At 43.7% G+C, this 20,344-nt stretch overlaps 1 protein-coding gene across 1 annotated transcript; it reads right to left on the bottom strand.

Moving 5' to 3' along the window:
* Nucleotides 1-7,878: 7,878 nt before the first annotated feature.
* SNRNP27 (small nuclear ribonucleoprotein U4/U6.U5 subunit 27) lies at nucleotides 7,879-17,202 on the bottom strand. The gene is made up of 6 exons (XM_055328106.1): nucleotides 17,132-17,202; nucleotides 15,986-16,106; nucleotides 14,892-15,004; nucleotides 13,743-13,822; nucleotides 9,457-9,521; nucleotides 7,879-8,281 (listed from the first exon to the last, which is right to left on the bottom strand). Exons 1-6 carry the CDS (start codon nucleotides 17,163-17,165, stop codon nucleotides 8,227-8,229), a joined length of 468 nt encoding a protein of 155 aa, XP_055184081.1. The 5' UTR covers nucleotides 17,166-17,202; the 3' UTR covers nucleotides 7,879-8,226.
* Nucleotides 17,203-20,344: the final 3,142 nt, after the last annotated feature.

Below are 20,344 nucleotides of genomic sequence, written 5' to 3'. Positions count from 1 at the left end.
TACTGTTGCCAATACATGAAAATAAGAGCTTTACTGTTTCACGTGCATTATCACTAGTCCTCAGTGCAACCCCATTAGGTAGGTTAACTATCTACATTTTGCATACAAAGAAACGGACCCAGAGACGCTAAATGACTTTGCTTGTCATCCATTTAGCCAGAGATGGAGACTGAACCCAGATGTGTTTCGCCTGGAACCATGTAAACACTTGCTTTCAACAGGAGTTAAAAAATAGATTTCCAAAAAAGAAAGAAAAAGAAAAAAGAAAAAAAAAAAAAAAAGAAAAAAGAAAAAAGAAAAAGAAAAAGAGAGATTTCCAGACTGAGTCACAAACACTGATCCCCAAACACTGGGGGGAAGGAGAAGAAAAACATGTAAATGTAATCATGATGGGAATTTTTTTAACATGTCCTTTTTAATGGTTGACAAATTCATTAAAATTAAATAAAGTCAACAGAACTAACAACTAGGATAAACGTTATAAAGCATGCCTGGCGTATAGGGAACATTTCCTGGTTTTGATGGTAAACTGAATAAAAGCTTATTCTTTATGAAAGCTAATACACTCAGGATAAAGGTTTTCAAGAAAGTACAAAGAGAAATGAGAATGGGGATATAACATTTTTAACGAGTATTTTTTAATTGCAAGTTGTTTATAAAACAAATTTGAAAGTCAATGAAATGAATTCTACTAAAGTACTAAAACTAACAGTAAAAACACTGACTTCCTTATCTTAAATTTGGATTTTATATACTTTTATATTTTCTCTGCGTTTTATCATAAACATTCAGCATATTTCTTTATTCTTTCTCTTATCCTTAATTTTCTTTCAGCCCAGTCTTATTTCAATACCATGATCCTTCTCCTTGAATCAATGTGATTGAAAACCACACAGAAGAAGGAAAAAAGGTTGAAATCTGAGTCAGAAATAGCAAATTAATGATTTAAACACCAACAGGTTTATCTTTAAAAACATTTCTTAAAAACATTTTATTCTTAATTTTTACACCTAACATGGGACTTGAACTTACAACCCCAAGATCAAGAGTTTCATGCTTTTCTGATTGAGCCAGCTATATACCCACCAACAGGTTTATCTTAAACCATGGACAAAAATACTAGGTTGTATAACAATCACAGAATTAGATGAAAGAAGGGACTCTTTCTATTTCCTGGCAGTGGTGGAAGAAATTATCAAATAGCCAGGAACACCAAGTAGGAATTAGTATCATGAATTTCAAAGGGTATTTGGTGCCATCTACTGGACATCAAGTAGTATAGAACAAAGATTTTGTTTTGTTTTTCTAGAGATTATTTTACACAAATGTACACAATGTCTAGTGAAGATAACCTAAAAGTATAGGTTTTGAAGAAAAGTGGAAATCCTAAAACAAGGTATAAGTGGTGACCCCTAGCACCTTGTGCCTCAAAGGCATTATAAAAGGATTGACCACTAGGCACAAACCCAAAAACAAAAGTTGGAAATTCCAGAATGTTTGAAATTGTTTTGTGACCAGAATTTTAAATAAAAAGTTATGCATGAACATGGATTGTCCAACAATCATTCACATTTTCAAACAGACATCAAGATAAACTAGTAGAATTGGGAAGGAGAAAGAAAATGCTGAAAATGGGGATGCATAAACACAGTAGATACTATACTTGCTAGATAATTTTTTACTGCGTCTTTCAGAAGGCTAAGACCCAGCCTCTTTCCTGTGAGGGGCTTATGTCCAAGAGGCATAGGATAGTGGGTAGATTCCAGTGCCAAGTCGCAGGGTCATTAAATGCTATGGGAACTGTGACGTGGAGAGGCCTCTTCAGTGAATCCCTCAGAGCGGCAGAAAGACTACTGTTGTATCCTTAAACGTCTAAAAAGTTCCAAAATTGTGGGAATTAAAAAATTATTTGTAGCTGAATTGACATCTAACTGCTATGACATTAAAATGTATTTTGCTCTTACATGTCTGAGGTGTGGATTTCATTCTTTAAAGTGTAAAAAGGACTGAAATTTGCTACTTCCATGTTAATCCCTTTCTTTGTGGCTACTTTGGATGCTCCAATATCCTATTATTGGATGATCTAGTATCATGATCTTAAGCTCTAAAAACCTTTAAAAATGCTGCTTTCCAAAAATTAGCTACTCCATGAATATTTGTGATTTTAAAAACAGAGCAATAGCTAAACAGTGGTAGTACATTCCACAAAATACTTATGGTAGCAGTTAAAAAAAAGTAGAGGTATATATATTGGCATGGAAAGATCTCCAAGGCAGTGTTAAATAAGCTGTAAAATGTTCCTATAGCGTATAATTTATGTAAAAAAAAAAAAAGCCCAAACGAAGTACTTTCCTCATTTGCAATGTTACACAGGTCCATAGACAGAGGTCTGGAAGGATACACTGCAAAGGCTTCACAGTGAAGAAGGGGCAATAGGACCAGGACGGTCGGTACTATACAAAAGGGGTCTAGCTGTGTCATGTTTTAAAATTTTTATGGGAGAAATGTGTCCATTTATTACGTGGTTAACTAAAGGTTAACATAAGGATCAAAGGAAGTGGTTGGGGCACCTGGGTCCCTCAGTTGGTTAAGCACCTGCCTTCAGCTCAGGTCATGATCCTGAGTCCTAGGGCCAAGCCCCGCGTTGAGCTCCCTGCTCATGCCATCTCTTGTCTCTCAAATAAAGAAATCTTTTGTAAAAATCAAAAGAGAAAAAGATCAAGAAAACAAAGGTCACCGAACTATTTTCATGGGTTGAGCAGGTGTTTAATGGGTGCTTTACTCTGTGCCAGTCACTGCGTGGGGCTGGGGCTCCAGCAGCGGGGGACGGAAGCCCGAATCTCAGGGCTGGATGCCTAGCGTCAGATCCAGACGGGAATACCTGAGTACAGCGCGGCAGGCAGCGGGAACTGCCCTTAGGACAAGGAGACTGCAGAGCACATGAAGAACCTGGAAGCCTCCTGTATGCCAGTGGGAACATGCAACAGTACAGCTACTCTTGAAAACAGTTGACAGGGCCTCAAAAAGTCAAACAGTATAGGACCCAGCAATTCCATTCCTATTCATATACCCAAGAGAACAAAAAATATGTTCATACAAAAACTTGACTACTTACGTTCATAGCGTCATTATTTATAAAACCCAAAAAGTGAAATGCAAATGCCTATCAACTGATGAATTATAAAAATGTGATATTCACAGAATATTAATTGACCAAAAAAAGGAATGAAGTACTGACACATGCTATAATTTGAACAAACTTCGAAAACATGAATGTTAAGTGAAAGAAACCAGATATAAAAGGCCATATATTGTATGATTCCCTTTATATAAAACATCCACAATTAGCCACATCTTTAGAAACAAAATGTACATTAGTGATTTCAGGGGTGGGGAATGAGGGTGGCAGGGAAGGTTATGGAGTACTCTTGATGGGGTCTTTTTGGAGTGATGACAGTTTTTTGGAATTAGTGGTGATACGTAACTGAATATACTAAAACTCACTGAAATGGTACCACTGTGAAAAGGTGAATTTCGTGCTGTGTGAACTTTATCTCAATTTTTTAAATAAAATAAGTAAGGGTAAAGGGATACAGAGGGAAGTGGGGTTGCCCTTTAGGATAGGCTGGTCAAGATTGACCTTCTTTTGGGCAGAGACGTAAAGCTACCCATGCAAATCGGGGTAGAGGTGGGGGAGCAAGAGCAAGTGGGAGACTTTTGAGGTAGATTCACACGTGTTCTCAAGGAACAGCAAGGCCAAGGGCAGAAGCCATGGTTCAGACTATACAGGCTTGGGCACTAAGGTAAGGGCGGGACTTCATTCTATTTTTAAAAAATATTTATTTTAAATGGGAGAGCGCGAGAGCACGTGCTCAGTGTGTGTGTGTGTGTGGGGGGAGGCAGAGGGGAGGAGAGAATCCCAAGCAGACTCTACGCTGGGTGTGGAGCCCGATGCTGGACTCCCATCTCACGACACTGAGATCATGACCTGCGCCAAAATCAAGAATCATCGGTCCGCACCACCCAGGTACCCCAACGCTGGACTTTCTTCATATACTCCGAGGTTGGAGCCAAAAGGTTTGCTCATGAACATGGGGTATGAGGGAGAGGAGTCAAGGATGACCCTAAGGATTCGGTCTGAGCCAGGGGTGAGGATGGGCCACTTACTGAGACGGGGAAGCCGCCGGGAAGGCTGGGCAGCAGAGGACAACTCCGCTAAACCGAGCTCTGAGGGGTCTATTCCTCTGGGCATATCACTGCACGACTGCACAAGCCTGCAATTCAGTCAAAGGGCCAGGCTGGAAGTACAAATTGGAGAGCCACAGAAGACGTTTGAAGCCACACTGAGGACTCAAAAAGGGAGACAACGGAGAGTTCAAGAATTGAGCCTCAGAGTACCCGAACATTTAAATACTTAAAAACAGAAGACACGGCACAATTTATGTCTGACAAGCAGCAGCTTATTAGAGGAAGAGAAAGATGCTCCATCCATGTTTGGTATTTGCACAGAATCAAATGATCTGGTGGAGAAGTTATTTTGAACTAGAACTTCCTAGAGTGCCTGAGGGGCTCAGTTGGGTCAGCACCCGACCCTGGACTTCGGCTCAGGTTATGATCTCAGGATCGTCAGGATGAGCCACGTCAGGCTCCACACTCAGTGCAGTCTGCTTGTCCCTGTCCCTCTGCTTCTCCCTCCTGCTCATGCTCTTTCTCCCTCTTAAAATAAGTAAAAAATCTTAAACGAAAACAAGACTTCCCTTAGGATCACAGGTGTCTTACCTCTGGCTTTTCGGATGTCTTCCTCTTCCACTTCTTGGTGTTAGCTATCGGCCTATGAGGTATTCTCAATTTACTTCTTTACAAACTATGCTGCTATGAGGATCTGGAGTCAAATCTCTATTACCTCACAAAGAAGACAATCCAAAAGTCTGTAATTTGGCTTTAGTATATATTATTTTCTCTCAGAAGTTTTAACTTCCTTATCAAAACCAGTTTGGTCTGCCTTCCTTAAGTGTGCACAAATGTGGTCAGAAATAATCCTTATTGTGGATAATTCAGAGATACGCAGTATTTTGGTAAGTAGGGGTATAGGAGGAATTATTTAGCTTGGTTGGCAAAAACTCCAAGCAAAATAACCACCTGGAGGTAGTGACACTGGTGCAATACAAGTTGAACAACTAAGGTAGCATAAGTACCAGTATTTTCTGCTTTTATGGTCTGAAGGCTCAGCTGTCTCATCTGGGAAATGGAGATAATAGCACTTGCTGTCTCATAAGGACTAACTAAACCAAGGTGTTCTGTACGCGATTATGCAATGCATTCACATTACTATTATTTTCTTTATAGGAAATGAACTTGACAGGAAAGTTTTGAAAAAACTACAATAGGTAGTCAAGTTTCAGATGCAGTAAGGATTTAAAATCCAGCTAAAAATGCTTGTAAAAACATCTGTATCTAAGGATAGTAATTCTAGAATTCTTTTTTTAAAGTAACCTCTACAGCCACCAAGAGGCTGCAACTCAACCCAGAGATCAAGAGTCACATGCTCCACCAAATGAGCCAGCAAGGAGCCGCAGAATTTTAAAAAATAGCGAAAGACTTAGAAAACAACAGGGGCAGCCCAGGTGGCTCAGCGGTTTGGTGCCGCCTTCAGCCCAGGGCATGATCCTGGAGACCTGGGGTCGAGTCCCACGTCAGGCTCCCTGCGTGGAGCCTGCTTCTCCCTCTGCCTGGGTCTCTGCCTCTCTCTCTCTCATAAATAAATAAATAAAATAAATAAAATCTTTTAAAAATTAAAAAAAAAAATTAAAAAGAAAAGAAAAACAACAACGTGAGTGCTCATCAATGGGGACTATTAAACTACAGTCCATCCTATAACACTCTGTAACTGCTGCCCTTAAATAGAGGCCATATTACATGTACTGAAAAGAAACAATCTTGGGGCACCTGGGTCGATCAGGTTGCTGGTTAAGCATCTGACTGTTGCTATCAGCCTAGGTCTTGATCTCAGGATTGTGAGTTCAAGCCCCACGTTGGGCTCTACACTAGGTGTGAAGCCTACTTAAAAAATTTTAAGATGTATGAGTAAGTAAAAAAAGGGATAAGTGTAGAATAATGTGTAGAGCCTGCTTACATGTGAATAATAAAGTAAAATATGTACACATATGTTTGTAGATATATGGAATATCTCTGAAAGGATGCACAGTAGCTCTTCACTATATACCCTTTGTTCTGTCTGCATTGTGTTCCATGTGTTTGTCTTACTCAAAAATTAAGTAAAATAAAAGCTAATCACAGAGCTTCAAATATCAGCAAAGGGTACTGGTTGTTATCTTCAACATAAAAAGGACTTCTGTCACCTAAGAAAAAAAAAAGCTTGCATTTCACACATACCAAAAAATATGGCTAACACATTTCTTAAATGTTCATCCTCCTTAGAACTGAACAAATTGGGGATCCCTGGGTGGCTCAGCGGTTTGGCGCCTGCCTTTAGCCCAGGGCACGATCCTGGAGTCCCGGGATCGAGTCCCACGTCGGGCTCCTGGCATGGAGCCTGCTTCTCCCTCCTCCTGTGTCTCTGCCTCTCTCTCTCTCTGTCTATCACAAATGAATGAATGAATGAATGAATGAATCAATCAATCAATAAATAAATATTTTAAAAAAATCGTAAAAGAACTGAACAAATTAAAACCAAATATTAATTTACCTACCAGATTGGAAATTTCAAAAATTATTAATATTATTTTTAAAGATTTTACTTATTCATGAGACAGAGGCAGAGGAAGAAGCAGGCTCTCTCAAGGAGCCTGATGCAGGACTTGATTCCAGGACCCCAGGATCACGGCCTGAGCTAACGGCAGACGCTCAACCACTGAGCCCCCCAGGTGCCCTAAAAAATATTATTAAGGCTGATATTGGTGTACATGTATGAAATCGGAATGCTCACACTTTACTGGTGAGTTGTTACCTTTCTAGCCATACACATATCAAAAGCCTTAAAATATGTATACACACTCCTTTATCTCATCCAGCAATGCCACATCTAAGAATAGAACCTGAGGAAATAATTCAACAAGTACCAAAAGATATATGTAGCAGGGATACTACTCACAGCTTTAATTAAAACAGCAAGCCATGGGAGGGAAGCCAATGTTTGCTCATAATAGATTAGTTAATAAATTATGGTACACCCAAGTAGCTAAACTTAACTAAAAGTTAAGCTTCTAAAGAACATGTAACAGTATTAAAAACTGTTCACAGAACATGGGAGAAAAAAGATTAGCAAAAGGGAACAGCCTATGAATTCTGATATAATAGGTGGGGGCAATAAATATACACCACAGGAGGCTGGAAAGACATGTAACAAAATATTGTTTCTGGGGGGTAAATTATATTTATATTTTATATAAATATAAAATAAAAGCCAAATTATATTTGGCTTTTCTTTCTACTTTTTGGTTTCTCCCAAGTTTTTCTTTCTTTCTTTTTTTTTTTTTAAAGATTTTATTTATTTATTCATGAGATACAGAGAGGCAGAGACACAGGCAGAGGGAGAAGCAGGCTACATGCAAGGAGCCTGACGTGGGACTCGATCCTAGGACCCCGGGGTCACGCCCTGAGCTGAAGGCAGATGCTCAACCACTGAGCCCCCAGACGTCCCTCTTCCAAGTTTTTATATAATAAGCATATATTGCTTTTAAAATGGAGAAAAACAATATACAGGGGAAATAATAATTGGGGGGAAAAAACCACAGAAGATAAAAAAATCCAGTTATTTATAAATTACTAATGGAATCTAAATCTATGTAGGAAAAAAAAAAAAACCTAACGTATACGGGGACAATTTTATAATAGTAACACAAATATTTATCAAATACAAAAGGGTAGAAATATTGCTTTATTTGAGAAACTTACAACCAAATTACTTTTATGTTTTAAAAAGTCCTAACAAGCATCCAAGAAGAAAACATATACAGCTTCCACAACAGTAAGAACAAAAAATGGGGCTGATGATTGCCCCAAATGATATTTCTTAAAAGAAAAAAATGCAATATTTAATCTTCTTTTTTTTTTTTGAGTCAAGGTAAGTGAACTGCACACATAAATAAAATTTTCTTACTTTACAAGGAGGGAGGACTGTGATCCTGTTTTTTATGCATATTAAATATGAAATACAAAATCCACTCTTCTGAACAAGGTAGGGGAAAAGAAAAATCATTTCAATTCTCATGCAATGAAATCCAAAGGTCTGTTGAATCCGCCTTTTCGATTCATGTACTGCCTATGATGAGAAGAGAAAACTCATTGTTTATTAAAAAAAATTTTGGACTCTTATAAATAAAAAAATAATATAAATCATCTTTAAATTGGCAAAGGTAAATACTTTTTTACTAGGGTAAAAAGTATTCATAGTTATTTAATGCACATTAAGGATATTATTTCACTCTTTCTTTCTTTCAAAGATTTAATTTATTTGTTCATGAGAATACACAGAGAGGAGGGAGGGAGGGAGGGGGAGAGAGAGGAGAGAGAGAGAGAGAGAGAGAGAGAGAGAGAGAGAGAGAGAGAGGCAGAGACACAGGCAGAGGGAGAAGGAGGCTCCATGCAGGGAGCCCGACGTGGGACTCGATCCCGGAACTCTAGGATCAGGCCCTGGGCTGAAGGCAGTGCTAAACCGCTGAGCCACCCAGGCTGCCCTACTTCACTTTCAAAATAATCTAAAAGCCTTTCAGATTTCTTTAAAATCTAAACAGAAGTATGGAAATATACTTTCAAAATTATTTGGAAAGATTCTACGGACTTAAAAAAAAAAAGTCGAAAATCCAGATTTATAGGTAACAGTAAGGAAATAGAGAAGAGCTCTAAAACAGGTACCCATCAGGTAAATCTGATTGCATGTTGTACTAGTTCTCCTCATAAGACTTTATTTGAAGATAATTTTACAAAGGACCATCAACTATGATTCTGGTCATCACCTTGAGCCACAGCATTCTTAAATCACATTACTCATATTCTAAATTAGGTGGAATATTAGTCTTATCAGTGGTAAAGGTTGAGAAAAAGGCATGTTTGAAGATGTCTCGACTTTTCAATTCATTAGGAATTCAGTGTGATTTCAGGTATGGATTGTTTTTTTCTGTGGCATTAATAAAGACTTGAGATTATGCTGTTTTATTTTTTATTTATTTATTAATTTATTTTTTGAGTTTATGCTGTTTTAAAGAACTATATGGAGCTTTAGAACATTTAAGGCAATTACCCTTCTCTGTAATAGGTATTGGTTCACATGTAGATTGGAAATTATTTTAACACACCAGAATATAAGCAAAGAATATTAAAACAAGGGACCAAATGGAAACTGCTACATTTCCTACAAACACAACTATCTCATACTTACTTTCCTAAGCACATAATTTATATCGTTAGTTCAAACATAATAATGGGGACTACACATACCTGTACTTCCTCTTCTGAGACACATTTATGGCATAGGCATTTACAGAGCCATCCACCTTTTTCCCCTGGAGAAAAGAATAAACAGATATAAAAAATGGGAAGGATATATTAAAAATGCCCGATCAAAGAGCTGAATCCTATAGACATACTTAAATGGCAAAATCTATTTAAGCATGAGGAAGCCCAATGAGAGGATTTTCAGATCCTGATGATAGTCAATGAACTCCCAAGCAATACAGCTCTGTTCATATTTTTACAGTCATACATAATTTAACATATTCAAATATTCAAGCCAACAAACAATCACGGTGTATATATTTATGTGCGAGGCATGCAGAGAAATAGGGCAGCAGACCCTAACCCTTTTTGGTCTAAGAATTCTTTGAAACCAAATACTAGTTAGTTATTTCCTCTAGAAAAATTTAACTTATGACCTTAGCTCACAGTATTCTCAAGTCACAGCTGAAACAGTCACCATTCATGGAGATCTCATTTCTTGCACAGGTTTTGAAAAATTAAAAATTTTCAAATCAAGAATCAGAATACAGGGGCACCTAGGTGGCTCAGTTAGTTGAGTGTCTGACTCTTGGTTTCAACTCAGGTCATGACCTTAGGATTGTGAGATGGAGCCCCACATGCAGCTCCATGCTCAACGGGGGATCTGCTTGGGCTTCTCTCTCCCTCTAACCCTCCCCTACCTCCTATAATAAATCTTTAAAAAACCAAGATACAGAATACCAGATGCTAATGTTAAGTGTCACTTTTATCTTAGCCTTTCTGATGTGGCATCTACCCTCTTTTTCACTAATTCCTTTCTGGGTCTTTTGATTTGTCCAAGTTAACTCATCACTTGCTGTCCTCATGTCTAAAATGCCTTCTCAACTCCCATCCAAGAACCCTACCATCTGGTTCTTATCCATCATTCAAGACTCAATTCAAGTGATCCAGCTGCCAGAAAGCACCCTCTACCCTTCCATAGAATGTTATCTGTGCTTTCCTCGTAATATCTTCCATTTTCTAACTTGCATTATCATGATGCTACTTCCCCTTACACTGAAAGCTTCTTGATGGAGGGAAATGGATATGAGTCACCTTTGTGTTCTCACATCCTAGGCCACTGAACTTGCAGGTGCTCAGAAAATGACTTAAATACATGACACCACTGATTTGTGCCATCTCTCTCTCCCATACACACACACACAGACACACACACACACACACACACACACACACACACACACACACACACGACCTCCAGCTCTCTCTCTCCCTGCCTCATTATTACCCAGGGGAGCATATCCTAACTGTAGCACACTTACTAGGTATCTGTGTTAGGGTAACAAACAAAACAAAACAAAACAAACAAACAAAAAAAACTCTTTTCCACTGCCCTAGAGGCATGCACAGGTAAGGTACATATTTGAGGTGGAGATAAATGTATTTGGGGGCACCTGGGTGGCTCAGTTGGTTAAGTGATTTCAGCTCAGGTCATGGTCTCAGGGTTGTGGGATTGAGCCCTGTGTAAGGGATCTGTGATCAGCGGAGGGTCTGTTGGAGATTCTCTCTCTCCCTCTGCCCTTCTCTCTGCTTGTGCTCTTTCTAAAAATGAATACATAAACCTTAAAAAAAATGTATTTGGCTTTACTTTTCTATTCCTATTGTCACTATATTATTGGGGTGGGGGAGAGAATACTAGGTAAATTACTTGAGGTCTATAATTCTGCTCTCCCAAGAACAGGAAGTAGGCTTGACTTGAAGATGAGCTTAGAAAAAAAGTAAATGATATTAACCATTTTATTAAGTTCAATTCCTAAAGGATTATTGGTTTTTGAAAACTATTTACATAGTTGTATATTGTTACCCTGTTTTGATTTACATACTGAAGTAGAAAATTACCCATTAATATACATAACCAAACTCTGAAACTTTCTAGAATGTGAAAATGGAAGGTAAAATAAGTGACTACATTGGCGCATGAAAAAGTACCACCATAGATCAATGATGAACTATCACAAGGTACACATTACTGAAAAGCACAAATGAGCTGAGACAATTTGTAACTGATAGCCATGAAGCCACCTGCATACAAACTAAATGAACATTCTTGTAGATATTTTTAAGAAATCAACTGACAGGGATGCCTGGGTGGCTCAGCGGTTGAGCTCCTGCCTTCAGCCCAGGGTGTGATCCTGGAATCCCGGGATCGAGTCCCACATCAGGCTCCCTGCATGGAGCCTGCCCCTCTCTCTATGTGTCTCTCATGAATAAATAAATAAAAAATCTTAAAAAAAAAAAAAAAAAAAGAGAAAGAAAGAAATCAACTGACACCATGTATCCTCATGGTACTCCTTAATTTTCAAGGGGTCTCTGAATTCTCACCTATTTTTTCCTTAAAAACAAACACTTCAGCATTGACAACATGAAAGTGAAGTATGGCTCCATTTTCACATCTGACGCTCAGAATTTTAAACTTAACATGAGGTGACAGTAAACCTACTGCCCCAGCCCAACCCCAAGAAAATAATTCTGATAGGTTCCTTCCCTAATTCTTCTGCTTTACTTTGGAGATATTTTTGTTCACCCAGTGTATATATTAATAAACCATTTCACTTATAAAATATTCTTTGGAAAAACAAATAAGGATTTGGTGTATTCAAGGAAAAAACTAATACGTAAACTGCATTAAATTCCAAAAGAGGGTATGTAACTATTTGTGAGAACAAGAACTCATAATTTTCTTACCTCAAAACAATCATGCCTCAGTATCCCTCCTCAGCTATACTCTGCCATTTTAAAAACTTGTGAGCCCTACACAATCACAACCATTAGAAAGAAACTTCTACAGCACCTGAGATTATCCCATTTCATTTACAAGTTGATGGAATACAAGATTAGGGGAAGTGGATTATTTTTGACAATCTTTATTTTTTTTAATTTTTATTTATTTATGATAGTCACAGAGAGAGAGAGAGAGAGAGAGGCAGAGACATAGGCAGAGGGAGAAGCAGGCTCCATGCACCGGGAGCCCGACGCGGGACTCGATCCCGGGTCTCCAGGATCGCGCCCTGGGCCAAAGGCAGGCGCTAAACCGCTGCGCCACCCAGGGATCCCAATTTTTGACAATCTTTAAAAAAAAACTCAATTTCCATTTACAAAATTAAATAGACTTAAAATTCTAGAGAAGAATGTTTTTAAACCATATTCTCAAAGAAAAAATACATTCTTTCCACACACACGTTTCCTCCAACTATTCTCACTAGCTTCCTCTATGCCCTCTCTCCTCTCCACATCCTCTCCACCTTCCCCCATTTCTCTACCCCATCTCCTTATCTCTTTCTACTCCCCCCATAGTCCCTCTCTTCACCTCCCTCTCCACCAACCCTCCCCCTTTTGCTTCTCCATTTCCTTATTCTCTCCAGTATTATGATCAAGGCTGGACAGCATTCACTCTCCAATATTCCCCTCTTCTGAGCTATGAGATATGCATACAGCTCCCCAATGTCATCTTTCTCTGTAGCCGAATTTCATTTTTAACAGCACTTCTCCTTCCCAGAACCCCTTTTTGGTTACCTCTATCCCCCAGTCTTTTAGCCTGTCACTCCTGAGCCATCACTGGCTATTCACTCCCACTCCTACCACCACCACCAACTCTGGCTCCTGGGTGGACTCAATATTCTGGCCTCAATTCAGGCCTTCAACTTTTACTTGCACGACCTAGCAGTTCTCCTTGCCTCCAATCTAATCTGTTGCCCAACTGTCCTCCATGTTGCCCTAGCTCATCTTTCTAAACACACGTATGATCCTACAAAAAAAAAAAAAAAAAAAACAAACATTGCTTCCTCTCAACATCTAAAGAATCAATTTTAGATTCCTTAGCATCGCTAAGAGTATCAAAAGCTTCCACAATTTGCTTTCTAGCCTCATTCATAGCTACTATCCCATCAGCATCCTCTTGCCAGTCACTGAATTTCAAACTCCTGCAATATACTATGCTCCTTTATGCCTATATGGGGTTCTCATGAGCCCTTCCCTCTATTTCAAATTATCTTCCTCCTCTTCATCACCTAGAAGATCAAACATCGGACAAACATTCCCTGAATTCGAATGGCAGCTCAGGGCTTCCTTCTCTGTGTTCTCAATGCCCTTCAAACAGATACTTAATGTTTTCTAACGGAAAAAACTTGCATGAATGGAAGAAATTACAAGCAAAACAATATGGAAAAATGTGACAGTAATAATGGATTAATTCAAATCAGAATGTTTACTTGGCTGCACATTTTACTTACTTTTGTGGAGTCAAAAGAGGCAAATCCCATTAACTTCATCATTTCTATTTCTTCCTCTGTTTTGCCCTCTAAGTCCTCCTCTGCAAAAAATAACACAAAAATAAAAACATTTTTAAAACTCTCATCATTTTATATATAGGCATCCTGCCTTCCCAAAGGTTGTGATACACCACTTTGCTTTTAGAAAAGACCAACATTAGGGGCGGCTGGGTGGCTTAGTCGGTTAGGCATCTAATTCTTGGTTTTTGGCTCTAGTCATCATCTTGCAGTTGTGGGGCCGAGCCCCATGTTGGGCTCTGCCCTCAGTGCGGAGACTGCTTCAGATTCTTTCTTCCTCTCCCTCTGCCCCTCCCTACTCATGCTCGGTCTCTCTAAAACAAATAAAATCTTTGAAAGAAAAAGACCTGTATTAGTAGTTATTTTTGCTAACCAAAAGAAATCTGAAGAGGATTTTTACTTTTAAGAAAAAGGCAATTACTGTACTAATGTAGGTCTTTCATAAAAGCAAAGTGGCTTACCACAAGCTTCCAGAAAGCATGAGATACTCTTTGCTTTATGCCATTCCAGCTTAGGAAAGATTTCACAGGAAGGCTCTACATCTGTACCCAGAGGCAGGGACAACGACATGGAATATGACCTATATCAAAAGAGAGCTGGCAATAGGTCAATAGTTATTCCACCTCAGCAGCAGAGAACACACAAAACAATTAGCTCAAGACTTGGAAACTGGAAAAAATTCCAGTGGAATTTTCTACTGGAAAAAATTCCTTTACAGTTTGGGCACAATGTAACTTACAATGCATGGAAGGAATATGCTATCCATCTGCCATCAGAAGAGACTGCTTAAAAGGACATGCGTGGAGGAAAGCTTTTGGGCAGGACAACTTTTAACACGTTATATGACACTAGTTTTGAAGGTAATTCAAAAATGGAATATTCTCAGGTTTTTAACTGTCCTTGTCAGGAGCTCCACAGATAACCAACTCACTAAGCTACAATGATAACAAAATATCAAAACCATATGCAATGAACACTATAAAAAATTTGATATTTAAGTACCTCAAAATTATAGTTTTATAATTTTATCATGACTACAAGCTATATAAGCAAGGTTGTATTTTCCTGCAGTTATTTATCTAATAACATTACCAGTAATCTGACGTTCTTTGCTTTTTGTTTCTTTTGTTTCTTTCTTTTCCTCATCTCTTCTTTCTTTGAGTCGAGAAGGGGAAGGAGATGTGGATCTATGTCGTCTTGGGGATCTAATAAGAGATCAGAAACAGAGACATAACTGATGGCTTATGCTGACTGGCAAAGACATACATGAGCTCCTAAGAGATAAAGGCTAAACAAAAGCCAGGCTTCAGAGAACCAGAAGTCCACTCTCCATAGCAGAAGAAGGAAGGAGGTTCTACCTAGACTCTTTTAACAAAAAACCAAAAATATAATTTACTGCTTTAACCATCGGTCCAATACAGCTAGAGCTAAAAAGCTTTTTTTTTTTTGGAAGTCAGCAAAAGATGTTTCTAACAAGGACACGCAAAAAAGTTGACTTAAACACCAATTATTACTTATTAAGAATCAACAATCAATCCCTAAAGTTCTTTCAAGATCTCACATTCTTGTTCATACATTTGAATAAAGCCTCATCACTAAGAAGTCAATAAAAACACAGGGGCAACCCGGCTGGCTCAGTCAGTGGAGCACCTGACTGCTGATCTCAGGATTGTGAGCCGGAGCGTCACGTTGGCTGTAAAGATGTTCCTTACAAAAATGAATTCTTTAAAAAATAACAACAACAACAACAACAACAACAACAAAAAACAAACAAAAAAAGAAAAACAAAAAAGAAAAACGAAAAAACACTTACTTCCTACGACGGACAAGCACCACGCCAGTGTTTCCTATGTATTCTACCTCATTTCCTCCTTGGGCAAGTCAATGGTATCGACAGCGTGATCAACCGCACTTTACCAATGGGAAATGTGGGTTCTAGAATAAGGTGGGCTTACGCCGTCAGGTCAGGGCAGCCGGGGGCCCAGGGCGTGACCCCGAGGTCCCGGGATCGAGTCCCGCATCGGGCTCCCCGCAGGGGCCTGCTTCTCCCGCTGCCCGTGTCTCTGCCCCTCTCTCTGGGTCTCTCAGGAATAAATAAATAAAATCTTAAGAAAACCGAACACGAAGTTAAGGGCGGCGCCTAGTTTCTCGGGGACCTGGGGGCACCTGCAGTTGGCGGCACGCACCTGGAGCGTCGTCTGTGCGGCGACCGCGAGCGGCTCCTCCGCCGGTCTCTGTCCCGGGACCGGGACCGCTCTCGGCGCCGGCGCTCTCGCTCGCGGGACGCGGACCGGGACCGCCTGCGCTCTAACACACACACAAGGTCTGTTGCGGAGGCGCCCCCGCGGCCGCGCCGCCCCGGAAACCTCCCGCCCGCCACTCCCAGAAGTGCCAGGAACGCAAGGGGCGAGTCGCCTCTCCCACTCTGCGCGATGCGGCCCGCTACGTCCCGCCGGCGTCGCCCGCCCCGTCACCCCGCGGCTGCCGTGCGGGCAGTACCCGGGGCGCCCGCAGCCGCCGCACCCACGCCGCGCGGCCGAATCCCGACTCAGCACGTGTCCAGGGCTCCCCGCCGGCGGGGGGTCGCCGCCTCTTCGGCTTTTTAAAGAAATCAGCCTTGAGTAGTCGGAGGGGGGCGGCGGGCGGAGGGAGGCGGCGGGCGGCGTCCACGTCCTGGGCTTGGGGCCGCTGCCTCCCGGATGCTGCGGGCGCGCGAGATGCCGGGACCTGAGCCCCGGGGGCAGCGTCCCAGCCGGAGGTGACCCCCGGGGCCTGACGACCCCAGCGCCCGCGCAGGAGCCCGCTGACTTGCAGACACCCAGGAACTCGGCGACCGGGCCGTGGCCCGACCCCCGCCCGACCCAACCGCAGCCCCGACCCCCGGCCCGATCTCAGGCCCGACCCCAGGCCAGACCCAGGCCCGACCGCAGCCCTGACCCGGGCCCGACCCCGGCCGACCCCAGCCTGACCGCGGCCCGACCCTGACCCGACCGCAGGCCCGACCCCAGGCCCGACCGCAGCCCTGACCCCAGCCCGACCGCAGGCCCGACCCCGGCCCCGGCCCCGGCCCGACCCCGACCGCAGCCCGACCCAGGCCCGACCCCGACCCGACCGCAGCCCGACCGCGGCCCGACCCCAGCCCCGACTCCGACCCCAGCCCCGACGGCGGCCCACAGGCGTCGCAGGTTACGGTACGAGGCCGACGGCGTCCGGAAGCTCCGCCTCTCTCGGGCCAGGAGGGCCCTTCCCTCCGCCGCGCGCGCCCTCGGGGCAGAGAAGGGGGGACACGCCTCCGCTCGAGCCCCAGCCCGGCGCTTCCCCCCGGGACTCACCCCTCCGCGGGGAGCGGCTGCGGCTGCGACCCATTCGGAACCTCCCCGCACCTCAGGCTGCCCCGGAAGCGCCTGCGCAACCACTTCCGGGAGCGCGGGGCGCCGCGCTTCCGCCGCCGACGGGCAACGCGGAGGGGCCCCGGGGGTTCCGGCCGGCGGAGGGCGCCGGCGGCGCGGCGTTGGGGGCCCCGGGCTCGGCCTCGCCCGGCCGCTGGGTCGTGGTCCCTTCCGGCTCCGCGCCCGCGGGGAGGAGGGTTGGGCGGCGTCGCTGCTCGGCCGCCGGCGTGGAGGAGGGGAGCCGGCGATCCCGGCCGCGGCGGCCCCGCTCCCCCGCGGGCTCCAGGAGCCGGCTCCAGCCGGGCCTCCCGCCCCGACGCGCCTCTCGGTTCCCCATTGCCCGTCCCGCTCCTCGTCCAGGTGCGTGAGGTCTGCAGACACAGTGGAGGCCCGGCCCGGGGGCCCTTACTGCGCGGTCGGGCGCGCGCTCACACGGTGTGCTTGCTCGTATTTACGTTTATTTATTTTTAAAGATTTTATTCATTCATTCATTCATTCGTTCATTCATTCATTCATTCGAGACCCAGAGAGAGGCAGAGAGCCAGGCGGAGGGAGAAGCAGGCTCCGTGCGGGGAGCCCGACGCGGGACTCGATCCCGGGACTCCAGGATCACGCCCTGGGCCGCGGGCAGCCGCTCCACCGCCGAGCCCCGGGGTCCCCGCCCTGTTTGTTCCTAGAGGGGGACACAGCGCATGTGCGGCGGGCTCGGGGCCCAGCCTGACGTCACCGGAGCCCAGACCTACAGGTGGATGTCACCGCCCGCCCGCCCCGCGCCGCGAGCGAACAGATTGAAGATCGGTCAGAAGAATTCCGGTGGGTTTTGGGACGCAGGGGCGACCCCGAGCTGTTTGGTGCCTGGCCCCGCAGGCGTCAGGGCAGAGCAGGAGGCCTTGGCTCGCGTGACAAGGCGCTTGGAAGGTCTGCGTCGTTCGTGCCCAGAAGGAGGGACATTTGCTACCTCTGGGAACAGTCGGCCCGGGAAGGGCGGTCTCCGCAGCGCTCCAGATGACATCAAAATAAATGAATGAATGAATGAATGAATGAATGAATGAATGAATGAATAATATTATCAAGAGTTTTCTCCTAGACGTGGATTGCACACCTACGTACCAAAGGATTAATCCCTGAAAAGGACACAGGTCTCCTCTTGAGTGGCTTGCAGTCCAGAGAGGGATACCCACAGGTACATAGTGTGGAAGCGCATTGACGGGAAGGATGCGGTGTTGTGAGGCCACAGGACAGGTCCCTAACTGGTTTTGGGGGGGGGGGAGGGGATTGTGGAGAAATTGCCAACAGGAAGTAATGTCCAAACAAGACCTTAAGAATGAGTACAAATTAGCCAGAAATGGGGTGACGACGCCTGGGCGGCTCAGTGGTTGAGCGTCTGCCTTTGGCTCAGTGCATGATCCTGGAGTCCCGGGATGGAGTCCCGCATCAGGGTCCCCGCAGGGAGCCTGCCTCTCTCTCTGCCTCTCTTCTCCGTGTCTCTCCTGGATAGATGACAATTTTAAGAAAAAAGAAAAACGGGGTGACAAGTTGTGGGGAGCTGGAAGAGATTGTCCAGGTAGAGGAGACTGAATGTGTGAGGGCAAGAGGAAAAGGAGAGGAAATACAAAGGCCAGAATAGGCTTACCCCGAGGCAAAGGCCACAGGTAGTCTGAGGGCTTCGAAGGACGGGAGGGAATCAGATTAGGATGTGGATACTTGACTAGAGGAATAGAACAGGAGGCTGGTAGAATAATCCAGATTCGACACTCGAGTGGCACGTACTAGAATGGTGTCCGTACGTAAGGGGAATAGTGGCTGCGTTTGAGAATTAGTTGCTGAAACTGGAAAAAACTTGGTGGTTTTGAACATAGACGATGAGGGAATTAGAAGATTCAAGAATGACGTCCAGGTTTCCGGCTTGTGAAACTGGAGAGACTGGGAGCATCATCTGCTAGGGCAGAGCATACATGGTGAATTCAGGAGAACGCTGCTGTTCACACCTGGACCTGCGAATCTGAGGGGCCATTTCAGAGACTTAGGGGGAGATGCCACCTAGATGTGTATCTGAAGCCCATCAGAGATCCAGGCTGGAACTACAGAAAAATAAGTCATCAGAGGGGCGTCTGCCTTGGGGTCAGATCGTGACCCCGGAGTCCCGGGATGGAGTCCCGCATCGGGCTCCCCACAGGGAACCTGCTTCTCCCTCTGCCTGTGTCTCCGCCTCTCTCTCTATGGGTCTCTCATGAATAAATAAAGTCTTAAAAAAAAAAAAAGAAAACTCCACTCACAACGAAACCACTAAAACCTGTGAGTCAACAGACTTTGATGCTAAATTCTATAGGTTAGATGTGTTTTTTTTTCATTCTTTTTAACCGACACTTAAAATTAACCACCGTCCTTAAAAAGCAGCCTTCTCATGAACTTCTTGGACATCACAGTCACCCAGTTCATTCCACTTCTGTGCCCACTCCTTAGTCTCCTTCTGGAGACTCGTCGTCCCCTCTGGCTGTCTCCAGGCTGTTTTCTGTCCTGAGCCTGCACCAGGTGATCTCACATACACTATGGCTTCAATTGAGCATCTGTAATCTGATGATATTTTTGTTTATTAGGGAACATGAGCAAATGGGAGTGGCAGGAGGAGAGCAGGGAGCCTGACGTGGGCTAATCTTCTAATTCCCTCATCGTCTATGTTCAAAATCACCAAGTTTTTCCAGTTTCAGCAGCTATTTCTCAACCGCAGCCACTATTCCCCTCACGTACTGACACCATTCTAGTACGTGCCACTCGAGTGTCTAGATTATTTTACCAGCCTCCTGTTATTATTTCCCCTCTAGTCAAGTATCCATATCCAGTATTTTCTGAATAAACTCCAATCTGATTCCCTCCCATCCTTCAAAGCCCTCAGACTACCTGTGGCCTTTGCCTTGAGATAACTCTCAACCGCGGAGCCACCGAGGCGTCCCTGTGAATGGGTTTTGAAGTGGAGACAGGATTTGGAGAACGCTTATGAGAAGTTTAGCTGATTCAGAGCAAAATATGGCAACAGGTGGAGGTCAACATTTGAAGGTTTTTCAAAGATGTGAGAAACTTAACTAAGCACATTTAAATACTGGTGTGAATGAGTCAGTATAGAACGAAAAAAAAAAAAGCAAAATACAAAAGAGAAAG

The sequence above is a fragment of the Nyctereutes procyonoides genome, unplaced genomic scaffold, assembly GCF_905146905.1.
Source record: "Nyctereutes procyonoides isolate TBG_1078 unplaced genomic scaffold, NYPRO_anot_genome, whole genome shotgun sequence".
NCBI classification, from domain to species: domain Eukaryota; kingdom Metazoa; phylum Chordata; class Mammalia; order Carnivora; family Canidae; genus Nyctereutes; species Nyctereutes procyonoides.
The sequence above is the reverse complement of the archived record's forward strand: the minus strand, read 5'-3'. Positions and strand labels throughout refer to the sequence as shown.